General features: G+C 51.3%; 1 protein-coding gene and 1 long non-coding RNA gene across 6 annotated transcripts; one reads left to right on the top strand and one right to left on the bottom strand.

Annotated features, from left to right (window-relative positions):
- Positions 1-493: 493 nt before the first annotated feature.
- On the bottom strand, positions 494-9,329 carry LOC128847189 (uncharacterized). Of its 3 annotated transcripts, XR_008446868.1 has the most exons (7): positions 9,258-9,329; positions 8,552-8,666; positions 7,785-7,910; positions 4,757-4,987; positions 3,558-3,580; positions 2,140-2,255; positions 494-620 (listed from the first exon to the last, which is right to left on the bottom strand). It is a non-coding gene; the product is annotated as an uncharacterized LOC128847189 (long non-coding RNA). The 3 variants fall into 3 exon arrangements; XR_008446867.1 differs by having other exon boundaries at positions 2,140-3,580; XR_008446869.1 differs by lacking the exon at positions 7,785-7,910 and having other exon boundaries at positions 2,140-3,580.
- A 1,843-nt stretch (positions 9,330-11,172) lies between these two features.
- On the top strand, positions 11,173-22,957 carry LOC128847188 (uncharacterized). 3 transcript variants are annotated; one of them, XM_054046551.1, is made up of 4 exons: positions 11,173-12,024; positions 15,641-16,503; positions 18,310-18,357; positions 19,898-22,957. In XM_054046551.1, exons 2-3 carry the CDS (start codon positions 15,737-15,739, stop codon positions 18,335-18,337), a joined length of 795 nt encoding a protein of 264 aa, XP_053902526.1. In that variant the 5' UTR covers positions 11,173-12,024; positions 15,641-15,736; the 3' UTR covers positions 18,338-18,357; positions 19,898-22,957. The 3 variants fall into 3 exon arrangements, with proteins under 3 accessions (XP_053902526.1, XP_053902525.1, XP_053902524.1); XM_054046550.1 differs by lacking the exons at positions 18,310-18,357; positions 19,898-22,957 and having other exon boundaries at positions 11,173-11,731; positions 15,641-16,799; XM_054046549.1 differs by lacking the exons at positions 18,310-18,357; positions 19,898-22,957 and having other exon boundaries at positions 15,641-16,799.
- The last annotated feature ends 4,230 nt before the right edge of the window (positions 22,958-27,187 follow it).

Below are 27,187 nucleotides of genomic sequence, written 5' to 3'. Positions count from 1 at the left end.
AGATCATGAGTGAGGCTTAATTTTACTCAGAAATCGCATCTCTCATGATTAATTGGTGAGAGTTGGCATGTCTGCTAATAGGTGATGTCTACCTAACCCCTTTGGACATTTTTAACATTTTTTCTTTTGACTTATAAAGTAGAGAGAAAACAGAAATGTCTATTTTTGTATGTTGAATTTTCCCATTCTTCATTGTACCACTTGTGCATTTGCTAATAATAATAATATGGCCAGGGGATGTGATGTATGTGCATAAAGAGTTCTGAGAATGAGGTGAGATGTTCCTCTCTGATTTTCCAAAAGGTTTATTTTGAAACTCTGAGGTCTCTACGGAGATACACTGCTCGCCCCCTCTCCCCCACCCCAACCCATCTGCTTAACCCAACCACTAGTTACAAATTCTAAATTCTAAGAGAGAAAAGAATTGACTTTTCTGTTTTTAGGGAAGATCTGGGCAGCCACCAGGAATATGTTGCTCAGCTCCTGTCAAATTCAAAATTGAAACAAAACCCGAACTATGGTGCTGCCAATGAGCCACCATAATTCATATGAAAGTTTTCACTCCCCCTTTGATCCGAGAAATTTACGTTTGTCCAACCGCTGTCTAGACGACAGTGAGTCTAGAGGAAGAAATGGGTGAAAAAGATGAAATGTCAGGTTGTCATGCTTAGGGATATATTCACATTGTTAATGTTCTATCACAAAAGCAAAATGAAAAGAAAAAAAACTTTATGAAGTTCTAGTTAAGGAGGTTAAGTACAATTCAGACCAATTCAAACCATTACACACATCACTAAAAAATAACCACAAACATTAAAAACTAAGGGCATGACCTAAGGTTACATAACAGACCCAGAGATGTTTTACCAGCAATTACACACCTGTGGCTGGCCCATGACAGCCAACTTGGGCTTGCAGGGCTGGGGCACTGGGGCTGTTTAATTGCAGGGTAGATGCTCGGGCTTGGGCAGAGGCTTGGGCTCCGGGACCCTGTGACGGGAGAGGATTGCAGAGACCAGGCTTCAGCCTGAGCCCGAACCTCGTGAGCCGGAGTCAGCGGACATGGACAAGCCACAGGTGTTTAATGGTTGTGTAGACAAATCCTCTGTAACCAACACATCATTCACAGACAGACCCATACACAGAAACATTTTCACTGATTAGCATCCAACCAACTTTAAATCTGCCCCTGTTCCACTAGTACTCAGTAAAACTTCTCATCCTTCCTGACAGCCCTGGTGGTCTCATTATCTCCAGCTCAGGAGGATAAAAGGTGGAGTATCTCTAAAGCAGGGGTGGGGAACCTATGGCCCATGAGCCAGATCCGGCCTGTTGCTAAATTTTGTCCGGCCTGTAGCGCCACCACCCCTTCCCACCATGGGAATGGAGCCAGAAGTGCCAATTCACCCCGGTGGGTTCCCATCTGCTGGCCCAGCACCTGGGGCTCTGCTCCCGCCCCCAGCTGTGGTCCCAGCCTCAGCCCCCTTACCCCTGTCTGCATCCCACCTCCCCTTCCTGGAGCCACGGCTCAGTCTTGGCGCCAGCTCTGGGGAGATGGGGACAGACAGGGGTAAGGGAGGTGCCAGGAAAAAATTTGGTTACCATTGGCTTTCAGCTCCCCCACTGGAAAAATTGTTCCAGTGCCACGTCCTCTGTACTCCCCGTGGGGCTGGAGCCATGAGCGCTGGCTCAGCCTGCTGCGGGGGGAAGCCCTGAGCCTCCAAGCCCCCTCTCTGTCCCCGTGTGGGTGAGTGGCCCAAGATTGATTTTTTTCTGTGGGTCACTGGCCCATGATAGAAAAAAGGTTCCTCACCCCTGTTCTAAAGGAAGAGAGGGACTATGATGACATAGGAGGACTTGCAGACAAAAAAATCCAAAGAAACATACTTCAAAAACAGTTAATTCAAGCTAAGGTTAACGTTAATAGCTGCTGAGAAAGGAAAAACCTGAGGGAGTGCGAATGTAGGCCCCTAACCCAGTGTGTATGTGCTGTATTGAGAGCTGAGGAGGGAATTCATAGCTTCCAAATGATTAGTTGATCATCTCCATCCACAATTATTGTTCCTAAGAGATTTCCCCAGCTCTATCAATTATCGGTGTAATATATGTGAGAAAATCCCCCAGGTGACTGGTTATTACCTTTGAATTTCTTCATTATTTTCTCCAGAGATGCATTTATTTGAGAAGATTCCCAGATTCTCCATTTCAGGTCAGAAGAAAAGGCCACTGGGTTCTGAAACTTCTCCCTCTCGCATCTGAAGAGCAACCCAGTGTTACTCGTTGTGGAGTTCAGTCATATTTTTTACTAAAATGTATTTTATTCTAGTGAATGGTTGTAGCTCAGCAGACCCTGGAGGATTAAAGTCTCTATTGCCCCAGGAATAGGTCCAATCCCAGCTTGGACACTACAAGCTTCCCCTTCATTTTGCTGAGACCGATATTGGAAAACTGCCTCCAGTTCTGGGGTCCCCATTTTAAAACGGACATTGAAAAAGTGGAGACGGTGCAGAGAAGACCCACAAAACTGATATGAGGGTGGTAAAAATGCTCTGCACTGAGAGAACACTGGCACTTGAGTTTGAGGTATAAAAACCATCATGGGGAGAATATAGTTGTTACAAAAGAGCTCCTTAATTTAGCAACCAAAGGCACAACAAGGACAAATTGTAGGAAGCTGAAGCCAGAGAAATTCAAATGGGAAATAAGAGAAATGTTTTGAAGAGTGCAGGTGCATTAACCATTAAAAGAAACTGCCAAGGGAAGTGGTGGATTCTCCATTTCTTGACAGATGCACCAGAACAGGGGGGCTGTGGCCCCATCACTTTTAAAAGTGGGAGAGCTCTGCTCAAACCCTTTTTACCTGCGTTAAAGGCAAGTGATGGGGGGAGGGGGCGGAGAGGACTGAGTAGGGGTGGGGTCTCGGGGGAAGAGGTGGAGCAGGGGTGGGGCCACGGTTTGGGCACTGGTGGCCACCCCCCACTTCTAGGGAGCTTCACGTGTCACTGTCTGTTGATGTCTTTAGCTCTAGACTGAATGAGTTTCTGGAAGGTGCTTTAGTCAATACAAGCTAGGATTTAGTCAAATACAAGTTATTGGGCTGAAGACAGGAATAACTGGGTGAAATTTAAGGACCTGTGATACATAGGCACCGACTCTGTGGGTAGAGTGCTCACTGCAAAATAAAAAACAATTAATAACAGCTCATTGAATAGTCATCAGATGGCCCTGACTTTCCATCCCTACCAACCTAGGTGGAGTTTGGAGTCTATGACCTAGAAATGAGAGACCCATTCTCCATCCCCAATCTTCTGAGGTCTCCGTTCCACCAGCTACACTATAAATTGATACCCTGTCTATAGGTATATAACTCTTTTCTCAGGCTGCTCTATTCTGGAGTCTAGTCAAAATGACAACAGCCCCAAGATTAGATTTAATGGAGAGAGATTGGGAACCAGCCCCACACTCTGCACTGCTGGACTATGGGGAGCAATGTGTCATGTTTAAAACCCCTTCCCTGCATTGGGGAGTGAAAGGGAGAGCGAGAAGGAGCCACGTACCTGCTCAAGGTGTCTTTGATGTCCTAGAGGAGAAAGATAAAAGGAAATTCAGTCCCATCTCTCACACTAAGGATCCCTCCTGCTCTGGAGGGGACTCACTTTGTCTTCACAGTTTGAGGTTCAAAGATTAATTATTTATTATTTATTAATGCAAATAAAAAATTAAATGTGTTGCCTTTGCTCTTTTGGAGAAGTGCTTTGACTGCAGGATCTGGGTCCAGGAAGTTTGTACTAGGGGGCACACAGCTCTTTGTGTAATGACATTTGGATAACCAGCTGGCACAAGGAATCAGACGGCTCAGTCTTGTCATGTGCCGAACAAAGATCTTCCTAACATTCACAGGTATCCTGATTTTACAGGGACAGTCCCGATTTTGGGTCTTTTTCTTATATAGGCTCCTATTACCCCCCACCCCGTCCTGATTTTTCTCTAGGGTGCTGTCTGGTCACCCTAGAGAAGATCCCCTCCTGCAGACTCCAGTGGATCCAGAGAGAGGAATGTCCCCCATCCTGTGCTGCCCCCATGGTGTAAACTCTCTCCTCACTCCCGCACAAACATTCTGAAGACCCGTCCTGTGGGCTTCTTGACATCCACAGGAGGTGGGTCTGGGTGAGAACAATGGGTGTGGGGTACAGAGTAACACAGGGCCAATCACTATCCTACACCCCAGGTTCAATGAAGGAAACCTGAGGAGTGAAGAATGCTGCCCACAGCAGATACTGGCTCCAACAGAGAATCTGAACCTAGATATCAGCTAGAGACCTCCAGGATGCTACATTTTATTTCTCACCTTTTTTTTCTTTTTTTGCTAATTAGAGCCATTTTAAAAAAAATAAAATCATTAGAAGGCTTTTGAAATTCTAATGACTACTTATACATTCAGACTACCATAATTAATGAACATCTTCCCTAACTAACTTCAGTTCTGGCCGAAAAATCACCACAGCCTCAGAGCTCATGTATCAATTTTAAGGCCAATATTTTCCCTTTTTGTGATATGTAGGAAAACTGGCAAAATCAGGCTTTAAATGGAATCGTAGCTTCAATCTTAGCTATTTCCATAATTAAAGGCTGGTTCCAGCTTTAATCTTTTGGAGTTTGCATGTTCTGACCATTCACTCCTACACTCCAAGAGTGAAGAGTTCGGAGACTTTCTTGCCCTGTGAAAGGTTCTGGGGTGTTTCGAACACCATCTCACCTGCAGGAATTCCCTCGCTGGCTGCTGGCACTTCTGCTCCATCTCACTGATCAGGGAACTGAAAGAAGGTATTTCCTCAGATAATTTGGCAACATACTCAGCCCTCCCCTTTTCAATTTCCTTATTCAGCTCTTCCAGCTGGGTCAGGCGGAGTTGCTCTTGTTCCTCCAAAAACTGGTGCAGTTGCTGAAATTCAGACACAATCTTCTGCTTCTCAGTTTCTAGCTGTTTCTGAAATGACGAGATACAAACACGAAAAGCACAGGTCAAGAACAAGACTACGGAGTGAGCCATGGGACATTTTATGTCACTGCGACCCCACAGAATTTAACTTCTGACATTTGATGGAGAACATACTCTATGCTCAGTAGACAGAAGATTTTCCAATAGATTTTCAAGGGTCCTAACTGGTGTTTAGAATATGAATTTTTCTTGCATGATTCAGATAATCTGTGATCAGTGGCTTCTAGAAAACCAGATCCTTCTAATAACAGGAAGCACAGCTGGTGTGGGATTCAGAACGGGACTGGCAAGGATTATTTTAGTAGAGGAAACAGCAGAACCCAAACTAAGAAGCACTAGACTTGAACTGGGGAACACATGATGTCCACAAAATACATAGAGACATAAAGGGCCTTTAAAAAAAAAAGTACTAAAATTTGAGCTCCATCATTTGCTCCCATGAGTTCTGAAAACAGTTTTGGATACATAAAAATTGGCACACCATAAATCTTGGATTTTAAGCCACACAGGGACCTTGAGCACAAATTGGGCTTCCAGGAAGACCCTTATTTGCACATGCAAATCTGAGTTTGCAGGTTGCTTAGGGGACTTTGGGGAGGGGGTTGGAATGGGGGCGGGAAAAGGGCGGAGTCAGGGCGGGGCCAGGGCAGCAATTATTTCCCTGCCTAAGGGTGGCAAAATTATTAATCCGCCACTGCGTGACACCACTGATTTCCTGAGAAAACTACAATGTATTGGTGATCTCCCAGAAAACACCATCCTAGCCACCATGGATGTGGAGGCTCTCTACACAAACATCCCACACACAGATGGAATACAAGCTGTCAGGAACCGTATCCCTGATGATGACACAGCACAACCGGTTGCTGAGCTCTGTGACTTTATCCTCACACACAATTATTTCAAATTTGGTGACAATATATACCTGCAGAACAGTGGTACCATTATGGGCACCGCATGGCCCCATAATATGCCAACATTTTTATGGCTGACCTTGAACAACGCTTCCTCAGCTCTCGTCCACTCATGCCCCTTCTCTACCTATGCTACAGTGATGACATCTTCATCATCTGTATTCATGGGAAGGAGACTCTGGAAGAATTCCACTATGATTTAAACAGCTTCCACCCCACCATCAACCTCAGCCTGGACCAATCGACATGGGAGGTCCACTTCCTAGACAACACAGTACAAATAAGTGACGGTCACATTAACACCACCCTGTACCGAAGACCCATCAACCACTATGCCTACCTTCATGCCTCCAGCTTCCATCCCAGACACACCACACGATTCATCGTCTACAGCCAAGCACTGAGGTACAACCGCATCTGCTCCAACCCCTCAGACAGAGACCAACACCTACAAAACCTTCACCAAGCATTTTCAAAACTACGATACCCACATGAGGAAATAAGGAAACAAATCAACAGAGCCAGAAGTGTACCCAGAAGCCTCCTGCTGCAAGACAAGCCCAAGAAAGAAACCAACAGAACTCCACTGGCCATCACCTGCAGTCCTCAGCTTAAACCTCTCCAACGCATCATCAGTGATCTACAACCCATCCTGGACAATGATCCCTCGCTTTCACAGACCTTGGGAGGCAGGCCAGTCCTCACCCACAGACAACCCGCCAACCTTAATCATATTCTCACCAGTAACTACACACCGCACCATCGTAACTCTAACTCAGGAACCAACCCATGCAACAAATCTCGATGCCAACTCTGCCCACATATCTACACCAGCGACACCATCACAGGACCTAACCAGATCAGCCACACCATCACTGGTTCATTCACCTGCACGTCCACCAATGTAATATACACCATCATGTGCCAGCAATGCCCCTCTGCTATGGACATCAGCCAAACTGGACAGTCCCTATGTAAAAGGATAAATGGACACAAGTCAGATATTCCGAATGGCAATATACAAAAGCCTGTAGGAGAACACTTCAACCTCCCTGGCCACACAATAGCAGATGTAAAGGTAGCCATCTTACAGCAAAAAAACTTCAGGACCAGACTCCAAAGAGAAACTGCTGAGCTTCAGTTCATTTGCAAATTTGACACCATCAGATCAGGATTAAACAAAGACTGTGAATGGCTATCCAACTACAGAAGCAGTTTCTCCTCCCTTGGTGTTCACACCTCAACTGCTAGCAGAGCACCTCACCCTCCCTGATTGAACAAACCTCGTTATCTCCATACTGATTTATACCTGCCTCTGGAGATTTCCATTACTTGCATCTGAAGAAGTGAGGTTCCTACCCACGAAAGCTTATGCTCCCAATACTTCTGTTAGTCTCAAAGGTGCCACAGGACCCTCTGTTGTAATCTTACATGCTCATTTCAGGTATGTTTTTAGGAGATGTTTTTTCCTGCTCTGGTCCCTCTCTCTGTTCGAGCGGGAACAAAGAGAGCACAAAAAAAACCGCCCCCCGACTTGAAAGTATCTTCTTTTCCCATTGGTCCTTCTGGTCAGGTGCCAACTAGGTTAATTGAACAGATTAACCCCTTAAATGTTAAGGGGATTTTGTACCTCTGGCCACAAGGGATTTTATGTTATTGCATACATAAGGGTTGTTACCCTTCCCTTTATATTTATGACACAAGGCAATCCAGCTCTGTGTAATACCCTGGGTGCATGTTTCTTAGGTGTTGATCTTGGATCTTTAAACCTTTGCCATCGACTTCTGGGTCAGGACAACAGAGGCAAAGCCTGCAGCCGTATCTTCACTGCTATGATGGGCAATATCTCACCCCCACACACCACAACACACCTTTCAAGATCCAAGGGTCCCACACCTGCCTACCACAAAACCTGTGGTACCTCGCCCAGGGCACAAAATGCCCCAACGACCAGACAATCACTGTGCTCTCGAATGAACTCACAGAGGGTAAAAATGCTAAAAGACAAAAACAAAATCAACAGTGGCTGAATGCTCTTCACAAAGCGATCGATCCGTCTCTGATCTTTTTGTCACCCCCAAAGGCGTGGGCAGTGTTTGAAAACTCCCCCCCTTTCGGGGAGGCAAGTCTCTCCAGCCCTGCTCCTCCCACCCAAGCCCCCCGCCACCTCTCACCGCCAGAGCCCAGAGGTTCCACCTTCATGGCCGGAGGGCCCTGGCCAAAACACCCCAACCCCCGGGCTGCCGGATGACCCCAAGCACTGGCCCAACCCCGGGACCGGCCTGAGCCTCCCACTGGCCCAAGCCTGGGCCACCAGCCAGCCCAAGCCCACTGGACATCTGAGCCCCACGATCTAGGCTGCTCTCCCAAGCCGAGCCCCCGCTGGCTTCGGGGAAGAGGGAGAGTGTGGTGGGGCCCGGCCTGGGTTAGGGGAGGCTTAAGCCTGCCCTGGCCTGTGATACCCGCCGCCCGTGATCAAAGGAAACACCCTGAACAACAGGGGAGCTTAACCAGCTTTGTAATAAGTCCAGACTCTGGTTCCCGTCTCCAGACCCGGAGAAGAGCTCTGTGTGGGTGGAAAGCGCTTGTCTCTCTCACCTGCAGAAGTTGGTCCAATAGAAGATATTATCTCACCTACCTTGTCTCTTTCAAGAGAACACGAATTAACTTCAGCTCCCTGCTGTAGAAGTTGGTTCTTTACTTCAAGCTCTCGGGGTACATCAGCCTCGCTCTGGAGGTTACCGATTGGATCCCTGACATCGACCAAGACAGCGGTTGTTATCTTTGAGGATTTGGCTCCCTGATTTGAGCCTTATTCCACTGACATTTTAAGGAGGGAATCATCAACAACCATAATTTTTGCAAGATGTATATGTCTGTTCCACCAGGAAATGCACTTCAGGTCAATTGAAAGCAGAATCAAGAAGGAAAGATGAAGACAGAGAAAGCAAGAAATCTCACCTACTCACCCAGCGGGGGATGATCCAAAGAGATGAGCCACGCTCTGCGCTTTCCCTCTCTTCTCGGCATCACATACTCATAGACTCACAGACTTTAAGGTCAGAAGGGACCATTATGATCTTCTAGTCTGACCTCCTGCACAACGCAGGCCACAGAATCTCACCCACCCGCTCCTGTAACAAACCCCTAACCTATGTCTGAGCTATTGAAGTCCCCAACTTGTGGTTTAAAGATTTCAGTCCTCCAGCAAGTGACCCGTGCCCCATGCTGCGGAGGAAGGCGAAAAACCTCCAAGGACTCTGCCAATCTGCCCTGGAGGAAAATTCCTTCCCGACCCCAAATATAGCGATCAGCTAAACCCTGAGCATGTGGGCAAGACTCACCAGCCAGACACCCAGGAAAGAATTCTCTGTAGTATACATACAGCGGAGAAGATTTAGCTGCACCTAAAACACATGATGTTTCCTTTTAGTTTCCAAATAATGCACACATTTGTACACAGCCTGTAGCAGTGAGAGGAAACAGGTCATGGGGTCGGAGAACTCCCTTTGAGGCACAGGGGAGATGAGTGTGTGGAGGACTCAGCCTCGTTGGGGGAATGGAGATGGTGGAAAATGAAACATTGGGTCTGATTTCACCCTCAGTTACATTGGAGCAATTCCACTGGCTTCTGGATTTACACCAGGGTCACTCAGATTCAAATATGGTCCTGATCTCCATCCCTACGATGCCTTAGTTCTAACCCAGGTTTGGAAAGGGAGTGGGGTCTGGTGGGTTAGAGCAGGGGGGTAGGGGGCTGGGAGCCAGGACTCCTGGATTGTATTAGCATTTGGCTACACCTGACGCCTAATTTGGATTAAGTTACTCTTCCTGATTCTGTCTAGGCACGCTCTCACTGCAGAATTGCTCGATGGTTCGACAAGTCCCTTCCTCCTCCCCTGCCTGGGGTGGGCGACAGAAACCAGGAGGCGTCTCAATTACACTTAACGGGGAAATCGAAAGTTAGGGGCTGCTGGGAGGGGCCTGGGTGAGGTCCTGGTTATACCCTTACAGGTTCAGAAACAGTAACCTCCTATCCAGAGACACAGGGTGGGATATGTGAAGGGTTCCAAGCTCTGCCAGCCACTTCCCCTCTCTGTGGGCTGGGGGGAGGGACATACACTCTCCACGGACTCCTGGGTTCCTTGAAACAGGACCCTTCCCATCACCCTTCTGCCAGGTGGAGCCGGCAGCAACCAGGGCTGGGTTCAATATCTAGAGGTTCCTTTTCAACAATACAACACAAACCCGGCTTGAGCCCCCACCCAGTGACCTGGGAAAATTACACCCCATCCCTGGGTGTCTCTGAGAGGCAAAACTGCCCCACTCGCAAGCACGGAGTCTGAGTGTAGGAACTTAGGAATGTAGGAAGGAAACTTTTAATGAAAGGAGAGAAGTCACCCAGAATTCATTTTGGAAAATGCAGCAAGGATCATTCAACCCTGAGCAAAACCCCCACCCCAGAGTGTGTGGGGCAACGTCTTTTGCCTCAGGTTCCTGCGTTAAACCAAAAGTTCCTTCCCCATGCCCCTCTCTTCTCCCTCCACTGCACCCCACTCACAATGGTTGCCTTTGGTCAGTGAGGACCCAAAGTTCAGAGGGGATCTGTGTGAGTTCACCTCCCATGAGGGTGGGGTGGGGAGAGAAGGCACCTTTCTCACTCCACGTCTGACCACTTCCTTTGGCATCGCTGCTCTGCTGTCCGCCCCACCAGCCGCTCACTGCTTTGCCGTCCGCCCCACCAGCTCCTCACCGCTCTGTTGGCCACCCTGCCAGCCACTCACTACCTGCTTCTCTACCGTGACCTCTGCAGGTCGGTCTCTTGAGGTTCCACCCGACTTTCGGTTATTTTCAGCTGTTAGTGGGGGAACCTCACTGCTGAAGCAGGCTGGGCAGAAACGCCGTCCCACCACCAGTGATTCCAGCTCCAGTGAGCACTTAACAAAAGACTCCTACTGGAGCCTTAATTAGCTCTGTCTCTGAGCAGTGGGGAGAGGCAGGTTAAACCATGCCTAGGACTCTTAGGTAGGCTCCACACCTCCCAGCAGGGACACCTGTCTCCACCCCTTCTTCCGCTTCAGAGGTGTCTGGCATCCAGCAAGTTCAGTCCAGTTCTGGGTGACGCCCTCAGGCTAAATGCGGTTCTTCTCCCCGAGACTCATACAGGAAGGATAACAACATTTCACTGCCCCTGCATTCAAATGTAAATTTTTTATTAAAGCTGATATTAAAATGATCTAATACACAGGTCAAGGAAAGAGTCTTTATCCATCTGGGCATAATGCTTAAAATTATCCAAAAGTACAAGGTTTGGTTTAAAAGTCATTAAACACATACTCTATATAACCTGCAATATCCCCCAAAAGGTTAATACATTGAATGATGCAGTGAAAATATTAGCGTCCAAATATTTTGGTACATCACCTACAGCAAGTTATACTAAGAGTGGTGTGTGGAAAGCAACTATAGTAATGAGTGTAGCCTGTAACCCAACACCAACCAAAGTTGATCACTTGGGCAAACACAGCTGTGTCTGCTGGATACCTGGGCAGAGAAGGTGTGTTCAGGTACAGTAAATACAGGCTGGGCCTGAAGCGTTTTCCCCTCCCCAGATACCTGTCCGGGGAGCGCTCATTCAGACCCTGCTTTCACCCCCATCAGCCAGGCTCTGACCCCTGCATTTCAGGGCCTGTGGCTCTCAAACTTTTGGGGGGCTGCAGTTTGTGGGGAATTTGAAAGTCAGCAGGGCGAGTTTTCCAGATCAGATCGAAAACAGAGTAGGAGAAAAGCCAAATCTCCTGTGAACGGAAAATCCCAGGTGAGCCCGATGGAGCTGGGAGTCTGGGACACGCCCCACCTTGGAAACAGTGCGGGGGGCAGGGGCCCCCTGGGCAGGATGGGGGGACACAGATCACAAGGCGGAGAGGATGGACAGACCAGGGAACCAGCTGCCTCCAGCCCGGCCCCACGCCCCGCTCCAGGGGAAGAAAGGAAACCGAAACTAACGGGAGAAGTGGCGGGGGGGGGGGGGATTTTAATTCATGCTGGGGCAGAGACACAGCCAGAGAAGCAAGTTGTGCTGAGAGAACAGGAGACACTGGAAGTGCTGGGGTAGGAATGTCACTGACACCCCCCACCCAGATCCGCCGGTGCCCCTCACTCCCCAGCTGCAGCACGGGCAGGGCTGGGGGGGGCCCAGGGCTGGGCTTGCAGGGGCTGCGGGTCGGGAGTGAGGGGCACCGGCAGAGCTGGGGGGGGGGCAGGGCCGGGCTGGCAGGGGCTGCGGGTCGGGAGTGAGGGGTACTGTGGGGGGGCAGGGCTGGGCTAGCAGGGGGTTGGGGGTCAGGAGTGAGGGGCACCGGCAGAGCTGGGGGGGGCAGGGCTGGGCTGGCAGGGGCTGCGGGTCGGGAGTGAGGGGCACCGGCAGGGCTGGGCTTGCAGGGGCTGCGGGTCGGGAGTGAGGGGCACTGGCAGAGCTGGGGGGGGCAGGGCTGGGCTGGCAGGGGCTGCGGGTCGGGAGTGAGGGGCACCGGCAGAGCTGGGGGGCCCAGGGCCGGGCTGGCGGGGGCTGCGGGTCGGGAGTGAGGGGCACCGGCAGAGCTGGGGGGGCAGGGCTGGGCTGGCGGGGGCTGCGGGTCGGGAGTGAGGGGCACCGGCAGAGCTGGGGGGGCAGGGCTGGGCTGGCAGGGGCTGCAGGTCGGGAGTGAGGGGCACCGGCAGAGCTGGGGGGGGCAGGGCCGGGCTTGCAGGGGCTGCGGGTCGGGAGTGAGGGGCACTGGCAGAGCTGGGGGGGGCAGGGCTGGGCTGGCAGGGGCTGCGGGTCGGGAGTGAGGGGCACCGGCAGAGCTGGGGGGGGGGCAGGGCCGGGCTGGCAGGGGCTGCGGGTCGGGAGTGAGGGGTACTGTGGGGGGGCAGGGCTGGGCTAGCAGGGGGTTGGGGGTCAGGAGTGAGGGGCACCGGCAGAGCTGGGGGGGGCAGGGCTGGGCTGGCAGGGGCTGCGGGTCGGGAGTGAGGGGCACCGGCAGGGCTGGGCTTGCAGGGGCTGCGGGTCGGGAGTGAGGGGCACTGGCAGAGCTGGGGGGGGCAGGGCTGGGCTGGCAGGGGCTGCGGGTCGGGAGTGAGGGGCACCGGCAGAGCTGGGGGGGGCAGGGCTGGGCTGGCAGGGGCTGCGGGTCGGGAGTGAGGGGCACCGGCAGGGCTGGGCTTGCAGGGGCTGCGGGTCGGGAGTGAGGGGCACTGGCAGAGCTGGGGGGGGCAGGGCTGGGCTGGCAGGGGCTGCGGGTCGGGAGTGAGGGGCACCGGCAGAGCTGGGGGGCCCAGGGCCGGGCTGGCGGGGGCTGCGGGTCGGGAGTGAGGGGCACCGGCAGAGCTGGGGGGGCAGGGCTGGGCTGGCGGGGGCTGCGGGTCGGGAGTGAGGGGCACCGGCAGAGCTGGGGGGGCAGGGCTGGGCTGGCAGGGGCTGCAGGTCGGGAGTGAGGGGCACCGGCAGAGCTGGGGGGGGCAGGGCCGGGCTTGCAGGGGCTGCGGGTCGGGAGTGAGGGGCACTGGCAGAGCTGGGGGGGGCAGGGCTGGGCTGGCAGGGGCTGCGGGTCGGGAGTGAGGGGCACCGGCAGAGCTGGGGGGGGCAGGGCTGGGCTGGCAGGGGCTGCGGGTCGGGAGTGAGGGGCACCGGCAGGGCTGGGCTTGCAGGGGCTGCGGGTCGGGAGTGAGGGGCACTGGCAGAGCTGGGGGGGGCAGGGCTGGGCTGGCAGGGGCTGCGGGTCGGGAGTGAGGGGCACCGGCAGAGCTGGGGGGCCCAGGGCCGGGCTGGCGGGGGCTGCGGGTCGGGAGTGAGGGGCACCGGCAGAGCTGGGGGGGCAGGGCTGGGCTGGCGGGGGCTGCGGGTCGGGAGTGAGGGGCACCGGCAGAGCTGGGGGGGGCAGGGCAGGGCTGGCCGGGGCTGCGGGTCGGGAGTGAGGGGCACCGGCAGGGCTGGGGGGGGCAGGGCTGGGCTGGCAGGGGCTGCGGGTCGGGAGTGAGGGGCACCGGCAGAGCTGGGGGGGGGGCAGGGCTGGGCTGGCAGGGGCTGCGGGTCGGGAGTGAGGGGCACCGGCAGAGCTGGGGGTGGGGCAGGGCTGGGCTGGCAGGGGCTGCGGGTCGGGAGTGAGGGGCACCGGCAGAGCTGGGGGGGACAGAGCTGGGCTGGCAGGGGCTGCGGGATGGGAGTGAGGGGCACCGGCAGAGCTGGGGGGGGCAGGGCTGGGCTGGCAGGGGCTGCGGGTCGGGAGTGAAGGGCACCGGCAGAGCTGGGGGGGTCAGGGCTGGGCTGGCAGGGGCTGCGGGTCGGGAGTGAGGGGCACCGGCAGAGCTGGGGGGAGCTGGGCTGGGCTGGCAGGGGCTGCGGGTCGGGAGTGAGGGGCACCGGCAGAGCTGGGGGGGGCAGGGCTGGGCTTGCAGGGGGCTGCGGGTCGGGAGTGAGGGGTGCAGGCAGGGCTGGGGGCGGGGGGAGCACACGGCTGGGCTAGCAGGGGGCTGCGTGCAGTGATGAGCTGCCAAAATATTAACAACCGGTTCCCTCCTCCTCACCCCACGAGGGGGTCGTGCCCCGCCACCCCCGGGACTCCTGCCCCATCCAACCCCCCACATACCTTAACACCCCACCCCCGGGTCTCCTGCCCCGTCCACCCCCCTTCCCTGTCCCCTAACTGCCCCCTGCCGCCCCATCCAACCCATCTTCTCATTCCTGATGGCCCCCCAGGACCCCTGCCCCATCCAACCGCCCCTTCCCTCTGTCCCGACTGCCCCTGGAACCCCTGCTCCTGACTGCCCCCCACCACCCAACCCAACCCCTGCTCCTTCCTGACTGCCCCCCCGGGACCCTTGTCCCCATTCAATCCCCCTGTTCCCTGCCCTCTGACCGCCCTGACCCTAATCCACCCCACCACCACCCTTACCGCGCTGCCTGGAGGTGGGGGCTGCGCTGCCCGGAGTCAGAGCCAGGAGGTGTGGGCGCCGGGAGTCAGGGCCGGGACAGAGCCGGGGGCCGGGCCGGAGTCCAGGGCCAGCGCAGAGTCGGGGGCTGGAGCCAGGGGCCGGCCCGAAGCCGGGGGCTGCCCCGGAGTCGGGGCCGGGAGCCAGGCCGGAGCCAGGGGTCGGCCCAGAGCCGCGGGCCGGAGTTGGGGGCCGGGGCCTGGAGTCGGGCGCTGGGGCCCATAGCCGGGGGCCAGGGCCCGTAGCCGGGGCTGGCCCAGAGTCGGGGCCGGGGTCTGGGCCGAACTCGGGGGCCGGGCCGGAGTCAGGGGCCCGGGCTGGAGTCGGGGCCGGGGGCTGGCCTGGAGCCACGCTGCCCGGCCGGCCGGAGTCAGGGCCAGGGCCGGCCGGAGCCACGCGGCGCCTGGAGCCCTCCTCGCGCCCCCCGCCCCAGCTTACCTGGAGGAAGCTGCTGCTTCCTTCTCAGCCCTCCCAGGTTTCCCGTGCGAACAGCTGATTGGCGGGAAGCCGGGAGGCGGAGCCTTCAGGGGAGGAGGCAGAGGCGAAGCCGGAGCCAGGTGAGCGGGGGCCGGGGGCAGGGCAGGGAACTGCTGGAGCTTATATTAAATTTAAAAGCCCTTTTAGAACCAGGACAACCGGTTCTAAAAGGGCTTCTAAATATAACAACCGGTTCCCGCGAACCGGCTCCAGCTCACACTGGCTGTGTGTTGGGAGTGAGGGTCACCTGAACTGATCCAGTCTCCTTCCCACCCCTTAGGGCCCAGGCCATGGCTGGGCAGTGCTGAGCTGGTCGTCCGGACACTGAGTTGCGTTGACCCTCCCCCAGCCAGCTGTGCGTGGACACTGGAGGGCCATGGCTCAGCCACTGACCATCAGCTACAGCTGGGCTGTTAACTGGCTCCACTGGTTGCTCCTGGGCTGGGCCAGGAGGCAGCTGGGCCACCTGTTGCGAAAGTGTCTCATGACGGCCTTGGCCGTGATGCTGGTCTCCATCGTCCTCTGCAACCTGGCTCCTGTGCTGCACCAGGAGACGCTGGGCCTCTCCCCTCCAAGCGCCGGGGACCCCACAGCTCTGATGGTCCGTCCGCCGAACCTCCCCCAGGGTGTCCTCAGCCTCCTCCGGGACGCCCTGCTCCACATTGCTGCCCTGCTGTCCTTCCGGGAGCCTCTGACTATTGCCAACCTCCTGAGGCACCGGGACCGGCTGCAGGGCCTGGATGAGGGGAGCTACGAGCTCCGGGCCTGTCTCGAGCGGGCCATCGAGGAGTTCAGCAAGGAGCCGCCGGCGGTCCAGGCCAACGCCCGGCTGAGCGTCCAGTGTGCGGGGCGGGTGCTGGAGTTCCTCTCCGGCCAGGGGGACTGCGAGATCTCGGTCTATCTCCTCCACCACCGCGTCCGGTACAGCGCGGAGGTGCGGACGGCTGAGCTGTACCTGGCCAGGCTGGCCGTGCACCCGGAGCCGCTGAGCGTGGACGAGCTGCTGAGGGTGCGGCGCCGGCTCCAGGCCTGGGGGACGCTGACCGAGGAGCTCAGAGACTGCCTGGACTTCGCCGTGCAGAAATTTGCAGAGGAGCCGCTCTGCGTCCAGGACGATGCCAGGATGGTGGTGGACTGCACTGGGCGGGCACTGAGCTTCTCTGCGGGGGCTGGGGGGAACCAGATCAATGTTTACGATGACCGGGACGGCCGCGTCCACTACCGCATCCGGGCATCGGGGCTGTGGGCCCACACCGCGCGGTTCCTCAATGGCAACCAACCCCACCACACCCTGAACGTCGGCCCCCGGTGGTGAAGGCCGCTGGGGGAGAGGTTCTGCAGCCGGCTGGAGTGATGGTCAATGGGCTGTGGGTGTCTCGTGGGGGCCGTGATCCTGGTATGCAGCAGAGGGGCCAGAGGGTGTTAGCCAAAGAGCCCAAGCCTGGACAAAGTTGTCTTGATCTATTAAGCTGTTTTGGATTGATTAAGTTAGTAGTATTTTGTTTTATAAGCTAAAGTAGTCATATGAAATGGATCTGTTTCAAAATCATGAAAAAGGGGAAGAGCATATTTGAACACAGACTGGCTAACCGAGGGAGGAGGGCTTTAAACTAGGTTTAATGGGGGCAGGAGACCAAAGCCCAGAAGTAAGTAAAAAATATGGAGAACTGGGAGAAGGGTTAGAATTGGGGGGGAGCATGGGCTGTTACAGCAGGGATCGAGGAGAGAGAAGACAGAACTGGGGGGGGAATTCAAATCAGTATCTAAAATGTCTGTATAGTAATGTGAGAAGTATGGGGAATAAGCAGGAAGAACTTGAAATGCTAGTTAATAAACACAACTGACGTAGTTGGCATCACAGAGACTTGGTGGGATAATACACATGACTGGAATGTTGGTATAGGAGGATACAGCTTGCTCAGGAAGGAGAAGCAAGGGGGAAAAGGAGGAGGTGTTGCCTTATATATTAAACATGTGCACACTTGGACTGAGGTTGAGATGGAAATAGGAGACAGACGTGTAGAAAGTCTCTGGGTAAGGATAAAAGGGATAAAAAACCAGAGTGATGTCACAGTAGGGGTCTACTACAGATCACCTAACCAGGAAGAAGAGGTGGATGAGGCTGTTTTTAAACAACAAAATCATCCAAAGCACAGGACTTGGTGGCGATGGGGGACTTTAACTACCTAGACATCTGTTGGGAAAATAACACAGCAGGGCACAGATTATCCAACAAGTTCTTGGAATGTACTGGAGACAATTTTTTATTCCAGAAGGTGGAGAAAGCTACTAGGGGAGAGGCTGTTCTAGATTTGATTTTGACGAATATGGAAGAACTGGTTGAGAATTTGAAAGTGGAAGGCAGCTTGGGTGAAAGCGATCATGACATGACAGAGTTCATGATTCTAAAGACAGGTAGGAGGGAAAACAGCAAAATTAAGACAATGGATTTCAAGAAGGCAGACTTCAACAAACTCAGGGAGTTGGTAGGTAAGATCCCATGGGAAGCAAGTCTAAGGGGAAAAAATATTGAAGAAAGTTGGCAGTTCTTCAAAGAGACATTATTAAGGGCGCAAGAGCAAACTATCCACTGTGTAGGAAAGATAGGAAGTATGGCAAGCAACCACCCTGACTTAACCATGAGATCTTGAATGATCTAAAAATCAAAAAAGAGTCCTACAAAAAGTGGAAACTAGGTCAACTTACAAAAGATTAATATCAACAAACGACACAAGTTTGTAGGGGCAAAATTAGAAAGTCCAAGACGCAAAATGAAATCAAACTTGCTGGAGACATTAAGAACAACAAGAAAACATTCTACAAATATATTAGAAGCAAGAGGAAGACCAAGGACACGGTAGGCCTGTTACTCAATGAAGAGGTAAAAACAATAACAGAACATGTGGAAATGATAGAGGTGCTTAACAATTTCTTTGTTTTGGTTTTCAGCAAGAAGATTGGTGGCGACTGGACATAGTGAATGCCAGTGAAAATGAGGTAGGATTAGAAGAGGCAAATGAGAAGAGAAAATTGTGAATTTTCCCTATCCTAACAGAAGGTTTTTCCTGTTTTTTGTAGCTTTGAAGTTGAGCCTAAAGGGGAATCCTGTGTGTTTTAAATCTTTTTATTACCCTGTGAAATTACCTTCCATCCTGATTTTACAGAGGTGCTTCTTTTCATTTTTCTTTATAATAAAGTTCTTCTTTTAAGAACCTGATTGTTTTTAGTGTCCTAAAAACCCAAAGGGTCTGGTCTGTGCTCACTTTGTTAACCTATTGGTTGGTATATTATTCTCAAACCTCCCCAGGAAAGGGGGTGAAGGGGCTTGGGGGATATTTTGGGGAAATAGGAACTCAAAGTGGTCCTTTTCCTCAATCTTTGTCTAAATCACTTGGTGGTGGTGTAGATAAATCTCTGCATTAAGCATCTTTGCATAATTGTGTATTATTTTCATATGACTTTGTATTATGCCTCTTCATATAATCTTGTATTAAGTCTTTCCATATATAACATCTGTTTTCATACAACCTTGTATCAAGTCCTTTGATATAGGAACTTTGTATCAAATCCGTATATAGAAAATTTGTATTGAGCCTTGGTATAATGTTATAGCCCCTAAGGATAGTTAAGTTAGAAGAAAAATGTCTTTTCGCTAGGAGTAGAATAAGATCTCCCCCCTTTTAATCAATTGCCTTGTTGAATGAATGAGGTGTGAATGAGGAAGGCGTGGAAGGCAGGCACGTCCAGACAGCTGCAACAGTTGGAAGGGGGATGGAAGCCAGACCCAAGAACAATAAAACACCCAGAAGGAAGCAGCACAAAGGACCAACTGACACAGACACAGATTTTGCATCTGGTACAGATTTGCATGGGAGTGAAGCTGCTACAAATGTGAGGTGTCTTGCAGAGGTCACCGGGTCTCGTCAACATCAGATCATCGATCCGGATCGACAGAAGTCCGGCTCCACCCCTCCCCCATCTAACTCACCTGGCCAGTGCAGTTAAGGGGAGCAACTAGTTGGTAACAACAACAAGACGGAGTGTGTGTGTGTGTGTGTGCACGTGAGTGCATGAGTGTAATATATCTCATATGCATAGGATACAGCATTAATTGATATATGTATTATCAATAAATGTGGTGCTTTGCCTTATCCCCCCTGAAAAGATCCTGTGCAGTACTTTAAGTACAACAGAGGAAGCAATACCGTCCAAGGACAAGGAAAGGGATTTGTGCCTTGGGGAAGTTTTTAACCTAAACTGGTAGAAATAAGCTTAGGGGGTCTTTCATGCAGGTGCCCACATCTGTACCCCAGAGTTCAGAGTGGGGGAGGGAACCCTGACACGGTGGCAGCGGGGTGGGATCATTTTGAACCAGAAGCACGGACCTCAGGATTTTAAATGGACACAATTTTTTTTCCTTTTGGCTGCTTGAAAAACAGGGAGGTTTAGCAGCTGGAGGTTTTTCTCTCTGCCGGAGGGCAGAGTAGTTAAGTTCCTGCAAGGGAATTCACAAGCTGTTTTTTTTCTTTCTTTCTAGCTCTTGGGGTCAGCTAGGCTAAGCGCAGGAAGGCTCTAGGATGCCAGAAAGTGCGGTCCAAAAGAAACTAGAATCCAGTGCAACAGGAGAAATCTACTATTCGTCTCCGGGAAGGGTGAACGTGACCTACGGTGACAGGAAACGGGTCTACACCGTCAACAAGCCCACGGCAGAGGTTTACCTGGCGTGGCTCAGCACCCGCCCTGCACCTCTGAGCGTACCAAGCCTGGTGAAGGCTCACAACTAGTTGCAATCCTTTGGGATGATGACGCAGGCGCTGAGGGGCTGCTTTCAATATGCTCTGGAAGCGTTTGAGGAGGCACCTAAGCATGTTCGGGAGAATGCGCTGATGTTGCTCGACACCACCAGAAGCAGGACGATGTTCAAGTCTGGGAAAGGGGAGATTACAATCATCGTCTTCTCCATGAACGGGGAATTCATGCATGATGTCAAAATGCCCAAAACCAACTGCCCGCCGAGAAAGTGAGGAGGAAGAGAAAACAAAATCAGAATTTGCCAAGAGGCTTTGACCTTCAGAACGGGACTCAACTTTAGAGCATCTTAGCTGGATCCCAGGGTCGACAACTTTCTCCATTTCATCACCATATTTAGTGTTACACTCAAAGCCCCCGGCTCCCGGAGTCAAGTGATTTCCTGAGAATCTCAGCTTTCATTTTTTTAAAAGATGGGGGTTGTGTGGACAAGCCAGAAAAGTGACACCTAAAATTGCAAAACTAGGCAGTAAATAAATAGGATGAAACACGTGTTGTTCTTGTTTAAAATCTCACCATTTTTAAGCCAATCTCATGCTTTCGGGGTCCTGATTCATGATTTTTGATCATTTGGGCTTGGCAAGACTGGGACTAAAGGAGAAACCAACACTTTTCCAAGGATTCCTTCACATCCTCCAGCTCCACGTGTAGAGATGGTTGAAACTTTTTAAAGAGAGACTTTTTCTGTAAAAAAATAACCTATTTCTCCCCTCCAAAAATATTTTTTTTACAGAATCCAAAAGATTTTTCCCAAACGTTTTATTTTTTCAGAAATTGTCAAGAAATAATTGTATGTGAATTTAAAAACACACACACACACACACACACACACACTTTCTTTCAGTTTTTGTTTTCTATTTGTTTTTGGTCACCATTGTGTGATGCAGTGCAGAATGAAACTGTGACCTCTACATCTAAAATAGGACAGGACTAAAATTCGATCCATTATTCGGGTTGGTCCAAAACTTTCATCAAAATCTTTTTCCAATAGGAAATTAGATTTTTGTCAAAAAGAAAGTTTAGAGAAATGTCTGCTTTGCTCGAACATTTTCAATGTTTTTGTCAGCAAACTGAAAGTTTACCTAGTTTTGGATCACACGTTTTTGGCATTTTTTGGCTGGATATTTTTGGCCATTATCAGTTCAAAAAGTTTCAGATGTTTTAAGCAAAATAAACCCCAAACAACCCGCCCCACCCCCCAAATAATAAAGAACCCAGATCTGCTAGTAAAGGATCTTTACGTGGTCTGACCACCAGGGGAGGACAGAGAGCTAAACCTTAATGTGTGCTACAACCATCTCCTTTTTGTGTTCAATCGTCTTTGTTTTCAGTTGTCAAACTGCGGGGGAGGGACATGGGGGCGAGGCAGAAGGTTTTATTTTGTTTCTTGATCACCTTTGCCTGAAAACCAAAAATGAATTTTGAGATTGACACATTTTCAGTTTTTAAAGTGAGTTAAACATGTTTCAACTAGGAAAAAGAGGTGTGTTATTCATTTATGTCGAACTAACCCAAGTTAAGTATCAAAGGGGTAGCCGTGTTAGTCTGAGTCTGTAAAAAGCAACAGATGGTCTTGTGGCACCTTTAAGACTAACAGAAGTATTGGAGCATAAGCTTTCGTGGGTGAATGCCCACTTCATCAGACACAAGTAATAGAAATCTCCAGAGGCAGGTATAAATTAGTATGGAGATAATGAGGTTAGTTCAGTCAGGGAGGGTGAGGTGCTCTGCTAGCAGTTGAGGTGTGAACACCAAGGGAGGAGAAACTGTTTCTGTAGTTGGATAGCCATTCACAGTCTTTGTTTAATCCTGAGCTGATGGTGTCAAATTTGCAAATGAACTGGAGCTCAGCAGTTTCTCTTTGGAGTCTGGTCCTGAAGTATTTTTTGCTGTAAGATGGCTACCTTTACATCTGCTATTGTGTGGCCAGGGAGGTTGACCCAAGTTAATTAACCCCTGTTACGAGCCTTCACTACAGAAAAGTGTGTTTTTACACCCGGATAACAATCTCAATGTAAAATCCTAGTGAAGTCAAAGAACGATATTTTTTACCTTGCCGTAATGAGTTTAGATCAACCAACATCCCCACCTAGTGGATGGAGTTAGTGATGCATAGAAGGATGGAGCTGGTTGGATAGATGGACGGAGTTGTGGCTGGTTGTTTTACTAATTGATCAGTGAGCATATTCTTCGAGGTTTGCTTTAAGATTATTTTAATATCCCACTTTAATTAGTCAAAGACAGCTTTTAGGGTGGAGCATAACATGAAACATGTGGGATGCTGGATGCTTATTAATGACTCGTGTTAAGGAAATACAATTAAGCCATGTTAGCGCTGATAAAATCTTAGAGAATTGCTTGCAGCTTTGACTATATGTACCCATTTACCTATTATTTAAATCCATGTAATGGCACGTTTACGTATATTTACCCCAATTTAGCTTTGAAATAGATTATCTGCTGAATATTGTAAAGCAGTGCTTGGTGTTTGCAGAGGGCTAAGAGGAAATGACAAATGTGTGGTTGATTTTGAAAACATTCTCTTATCTAGCTGCCTATGCAACTTCACCACGGTTTATCTGGCTTTGAAACAGAGATGTGTGCCGATGATGGCAGAATTTTAACAATGAAGTTGTCCTACAAATGGGATACCAGCTTTTTTCCCCATCAGATTATTACTTTTTAGAATTATTCTGCACTTGTAACAACTGGCTTAATAAAAACCACTATAATTCTCTACAGATAAGAGCTTTTATGACTTTCACTTCTTAAGCGTGTGGGGTGGGGAGTGGGTTGTCCTTATGGTATCCCAGATTTTGAAGATTCATGGTTAAAATTTGGCAATCAAAGAAAGAAAATAAATCAGGGGCACGCCCTTTCTTGCTTTTTGTTAATGGCGAAAAAATGCAAGGGCTTTGTGATGGGGTGTCTTAGGCTCGGAGGTCCTACCGCACCCCATGCCAGGAAAAGAGCAGTAGAATTGAGTCCTCCAGGCCACCTAGAGCAGCTGGGGGAAGCAGCTAATCAGAGAGAGGCTGCAGGGAGCAGCCAATCAGAATCCAGCAGGCTCATATAAAAGGAACTGCTAGCGAGGGTAGTTTTAGTTGCTGGCTGGAGCCAGAGGAGCAAGGAGTGTGCTGGCTGGAGGGACTCAAGCAGAACTTCAGTCCCGAGCTAAGGGTGAAGTGCCCAGGGAACAGGAGCAGCAGCAAAAGAGTTAAAAGGGACCCAGTGGGTGGCAGCTGTTTGTAGGGTCCCTGGGTTGGGACCTGGAGTACTGGCCAGACTCGGGTCCCCCCCGTACCAGCCGCTGGATGGAGAAGGGGAGTTTAAATGAGCCTGGAGACGGAGCTGAAGACCTGGAAGAGGATCAGCATTGGTTGGATGTGGACACCCCAAAACAGGGCAGAACTGAACCAGTGTCTCAATGGGAGAGGTGGGGTGAGCTGAGGCTTCCCAGGGAGGAAGCCCTGGGGATGCTGCTCCACCCCAGAGCAGGGATCCTTCAAGAGCCAGCCCCACCAGAGGCTGAGGATGGAGCTCAGAGGTCAGGCTAGAGATATCAATGGAGGATACGGTGGTAGGAGGCACTCACGAGAAGAGAGTGGCTCCCACCGCAGGCTTCCTGTCTCCTTCCTCTGCTCTGCTCCCTTTTTAATGGGTTCCCGCCCAGGGTCTCCTCAGTTTCTGAGAGGGGATGTGCACGGGCAGGTGTGTGTGTGTGTTAAACACCTGAATTATCAACTGATCCTGGCACCACGACAACTGGGCCGCTGAGCAACCAGGCTCCATGGCAACCAGGCCTCTGAGCAACCCGGAGCCATGGCGACTGGGCCTTTTAGCAACCTGGCACCACGGCGACCTGGCCAAGGAGGAACCGGGTCTTCGAGACCCCAGGGAAGCAAGGGGCGGGGCTGGGCAGCTCGTTATCATTACTGTTTTATGGAAAATGAGGAGCTGAAAATTCTCTGGGCGCAGATGAAGACGGCACGAGTCTCTTCTATTTGGGAGCCTTATTCGGGTCTGGCTGGGGGCTTGGCCAACATGGGGGGCAGAGGGTCCTGGCTCTGGTGGGGAGGGAAGTTTGGCTGGAGTGGGGGCAGGGCAAGAGGTCTGGCTGGGTGGGGGGGTTGGTCAGAATTGGGGGGAGGGAACTGGCTGGGGGGGCTTGGCTGTAGGGTGGGGAGGGGCCTGGCTGGAGGGTGGCTGGAGTGGGGGAATGGGGGCTTGGCAGCAGTGTGGTGGGGGCCAGGGACCCAGATGGGGGGGCTTGCCCAGAGGGAGGCGGACCAGGTGACCAGCTTGGGGGAGGTTGGCTGGAGGTGGGTGCCTAAGAGGGCAAGATCTATGGGGCGGGGAGTGGGAGAAGTTGAGTCGGGGTCACTGTTGTGAGGCAGATTCACAATTAGCCCCTCCACACCCAGACGTGGCTGGAATCGGGGGCGGTCATTTAGGGGACACCGTAGCCAGAGTCCGAGTCCGGGGAGGGCGAGTCATCAGGGCGACTGCTTTGCAAAAGGCCACGTGCCCTGGGGTAAGTCTGGAGAAACCGAGTCACAGGAGGAGAAAGCAGGCTGGGTTTCCCCCCTGGCTCTGAAGCATTTTTGCAGCAGGTCAGTGGTAGTGTTAACTCTCCACCAAGGAATCCCCGGCGTGTTCCTTACAGAAAGGGACAATTGGGCGGGAAAATTCATTTTTCTTATTTTAATGTTATGCTTTGAATGTTGTGCGATAGCAAACAGTGTTAGCGAAATCCTCTGAACCAATTTGAGTCATGAACTCGTCTCTTCGTTCAGTGTGATGATGGGGAAAGAGTTGTCGAGATTTCGCTGGTCTCAGTTTTGTATTTTATTAGTAACAAGGCTTTTTGAATCTATCTACTTAACCTGTGCGGTGGGTTAATTAATTAACTGACTAGCAAACAGATTTCACCAGAGGATGTGGAAGCATCTGTCTGGATTCCAGCTGGAGATTTCTACAAGCCAAAGGAGGGAAGATCTTGTTACCTTGCTTTGGACTCAGCCAAGTCCATAGATTTTTGGTGAGCAAAGATGGGGACTCAGGTGAACGCCACCTAAACTTTTGGGAACCCTGAGTTTCTTCTCACTGTTTCTGTGAGGACTGACTTGTCTAGATTCAATTTGTTTTCTTTATTTACATTCATGTAGAACAGTGATGATAATGTAGGTGAATTATACAGTGGCCATGTTATGTTGTAGAAATTAAGTTATTACTATGTTTCTTTCTCATTACAAGACTTTATAAAGTTGGTACTTAAGAATTAAGTTCCTTCCCTTTGTTCTTTGTCTGGATTTGAATGCGGGGAGGCCGCCCCTGTGTGATCCTTGCTGAAAACCCTCAGTGACTGAATTCTAGGTCCCCAGGTGCTTTTCCATGGGAGGCGATTTTAGGGACTAGGAGAAGGGCAGCGTAAACTCCAACCCAGTCGTAACCTATGGCCTGCAGACCCCTGGGGGTCCGCAGACTTTGTCTAAGGTTTCCACAGGGGTCTGCACTTCCATTTGGAATTTTTTAGGGGTCTGCAAATGAAAAAAAGGTTGAAACCCCACCGATCTATCCCACCCAAAGGTCACAAAATCTAGTGACAGGTTTCAGAGTAGCAGCCGTGTTAGTCTGTATCAGCAAAAAGAATGAGGAGTACTTGTGGCACCTCAAAAACTAACAAATTTATTTGAGCATAACCCACGAAAGTTTATATAAATTTGTTAGTCTCTAATGTGCCACAAGTACTCCTCGTTCTTTTAAAATCTAGGGAGTGATTTGTGCAGAGAGCAGCAGAGGGCGCCAGAGACCTTCCTCTTCCAGCACCACCAGGGGGCGCGCTGTGGGCCTCATTTTAGTGGAAATCCAGGCTTTTACGGTTCTCCAATTTTCACCAGAATCAACAGGGTCCTGCCCCTCCATGCCCAGAACGTTCCCTGGGATTTGGGAATGGATGGGAGGCAGTTTTCAAAAGTTATCATGTTGCAGACAGAGAGAGAAAGGCCATCCGGTTGGTCAGAGCTTCCCTTGGCCAGCTCCCTGGCTCTAACCACTAGACCCCCCTCCCTTCCCCTCCTAAAGCCGGGGATAGAACCCTGGAATCCTGGTTTCAGGCCCCCCCAGATAACAGGGCGGGCTGCCCCATTAAGACCAGACAGCTCTGTTCACTAACCAGACACAGCTGAGAAGGGGACAGGCACTCCCCATAAAATACCACCAGAAAGCAGGGTCTCATTGTTACAGCCTGCTGGTTTCTCTCAGGCTGTGGGGTGGGAGTTTGACTGGGCCCAGAGACTTTGCTGGTGGGCAATGCCCCTGGCCTAAGGCTGCTATTGTTCCAAATGCTTCTTCTCTGAGCCCTCATTAAAAGTGACATGCTTATTCTATTAGTTGGGGGGGAGCTGGTTTCTTCCTTGCTTGGATTGACAGCTCCTACCAAACTGTGATTCCCAAACCCCACCAGTACTTAGCGATAACTCGCTGGCTCTGCATCAGAGACCAGCAACATCCCAAAGAATCTGCATTTTTAAGTAGTTTGTAGATCTCGTTTGACCTCTGCAAACAGCAGAGAAGCAGGATGAATTTCTGAAGGACGTAAGACAGCTCATGACTCAATATTCAGGCTATTGGGATCAGTAGGAAAGATTGTGTCTTTCATTTGTTAACCTTTTCCCTTTGTGAAGCCTATAATCTCGTCGTTAGTACAATCAGCAATTCATCAGAAAATGAGTAGCAAAAAATCCACCCCACTTTCTGTTATTGGCGCAGTAGGGGTTGTCTTGCCTTTGTCAAAGTTTGGTAACACTTTACAGAAATCTCTCCATCTCCATGCATGCCTGCCTATCTATCCATCCGCTCCCATATATATCCATCTATCCATCCCCACACATATGCATACAATTTGTCTATTCTGGAATAACCCCATAGGCGGATGCTTTCTGGAATAAGAGTGCCCTATTCGAGTTTGAAAAATGGATGAGTTAAACAGAAACAAAGACTTATGCCAGACTAAGTA

The sequence above is a fragment of the Malaclemys terrapin genome, chromosome 13 (assembly GCF_027887155.1).
Source record: "Malaclemys terrapin pileata isolate rMalTer1 chromosome 13, rMalTer1.hap1, whole genome shotgun sequence".
Taxonomy (NCBI): Eukaryota; Metazoa; Chordata; order Testudines; family Emydidae; genus Malaclemys; species Malaclemys terrapin.
Note: the sequence above shows the minus strand (reverse complement) of the source record. Positions and strands in the feature narration are given on the sequence as shown.

Bases quoted from the DNA above. Each gene is read 5' to 3' on its own strand.
- LOC128847188 (XM_054046550.1), top strand. From the start codon at position 15,737: ATGGCTCAGCCACTGACCATCAGCTACAGCTGGGCTGTTAACTGGCTC.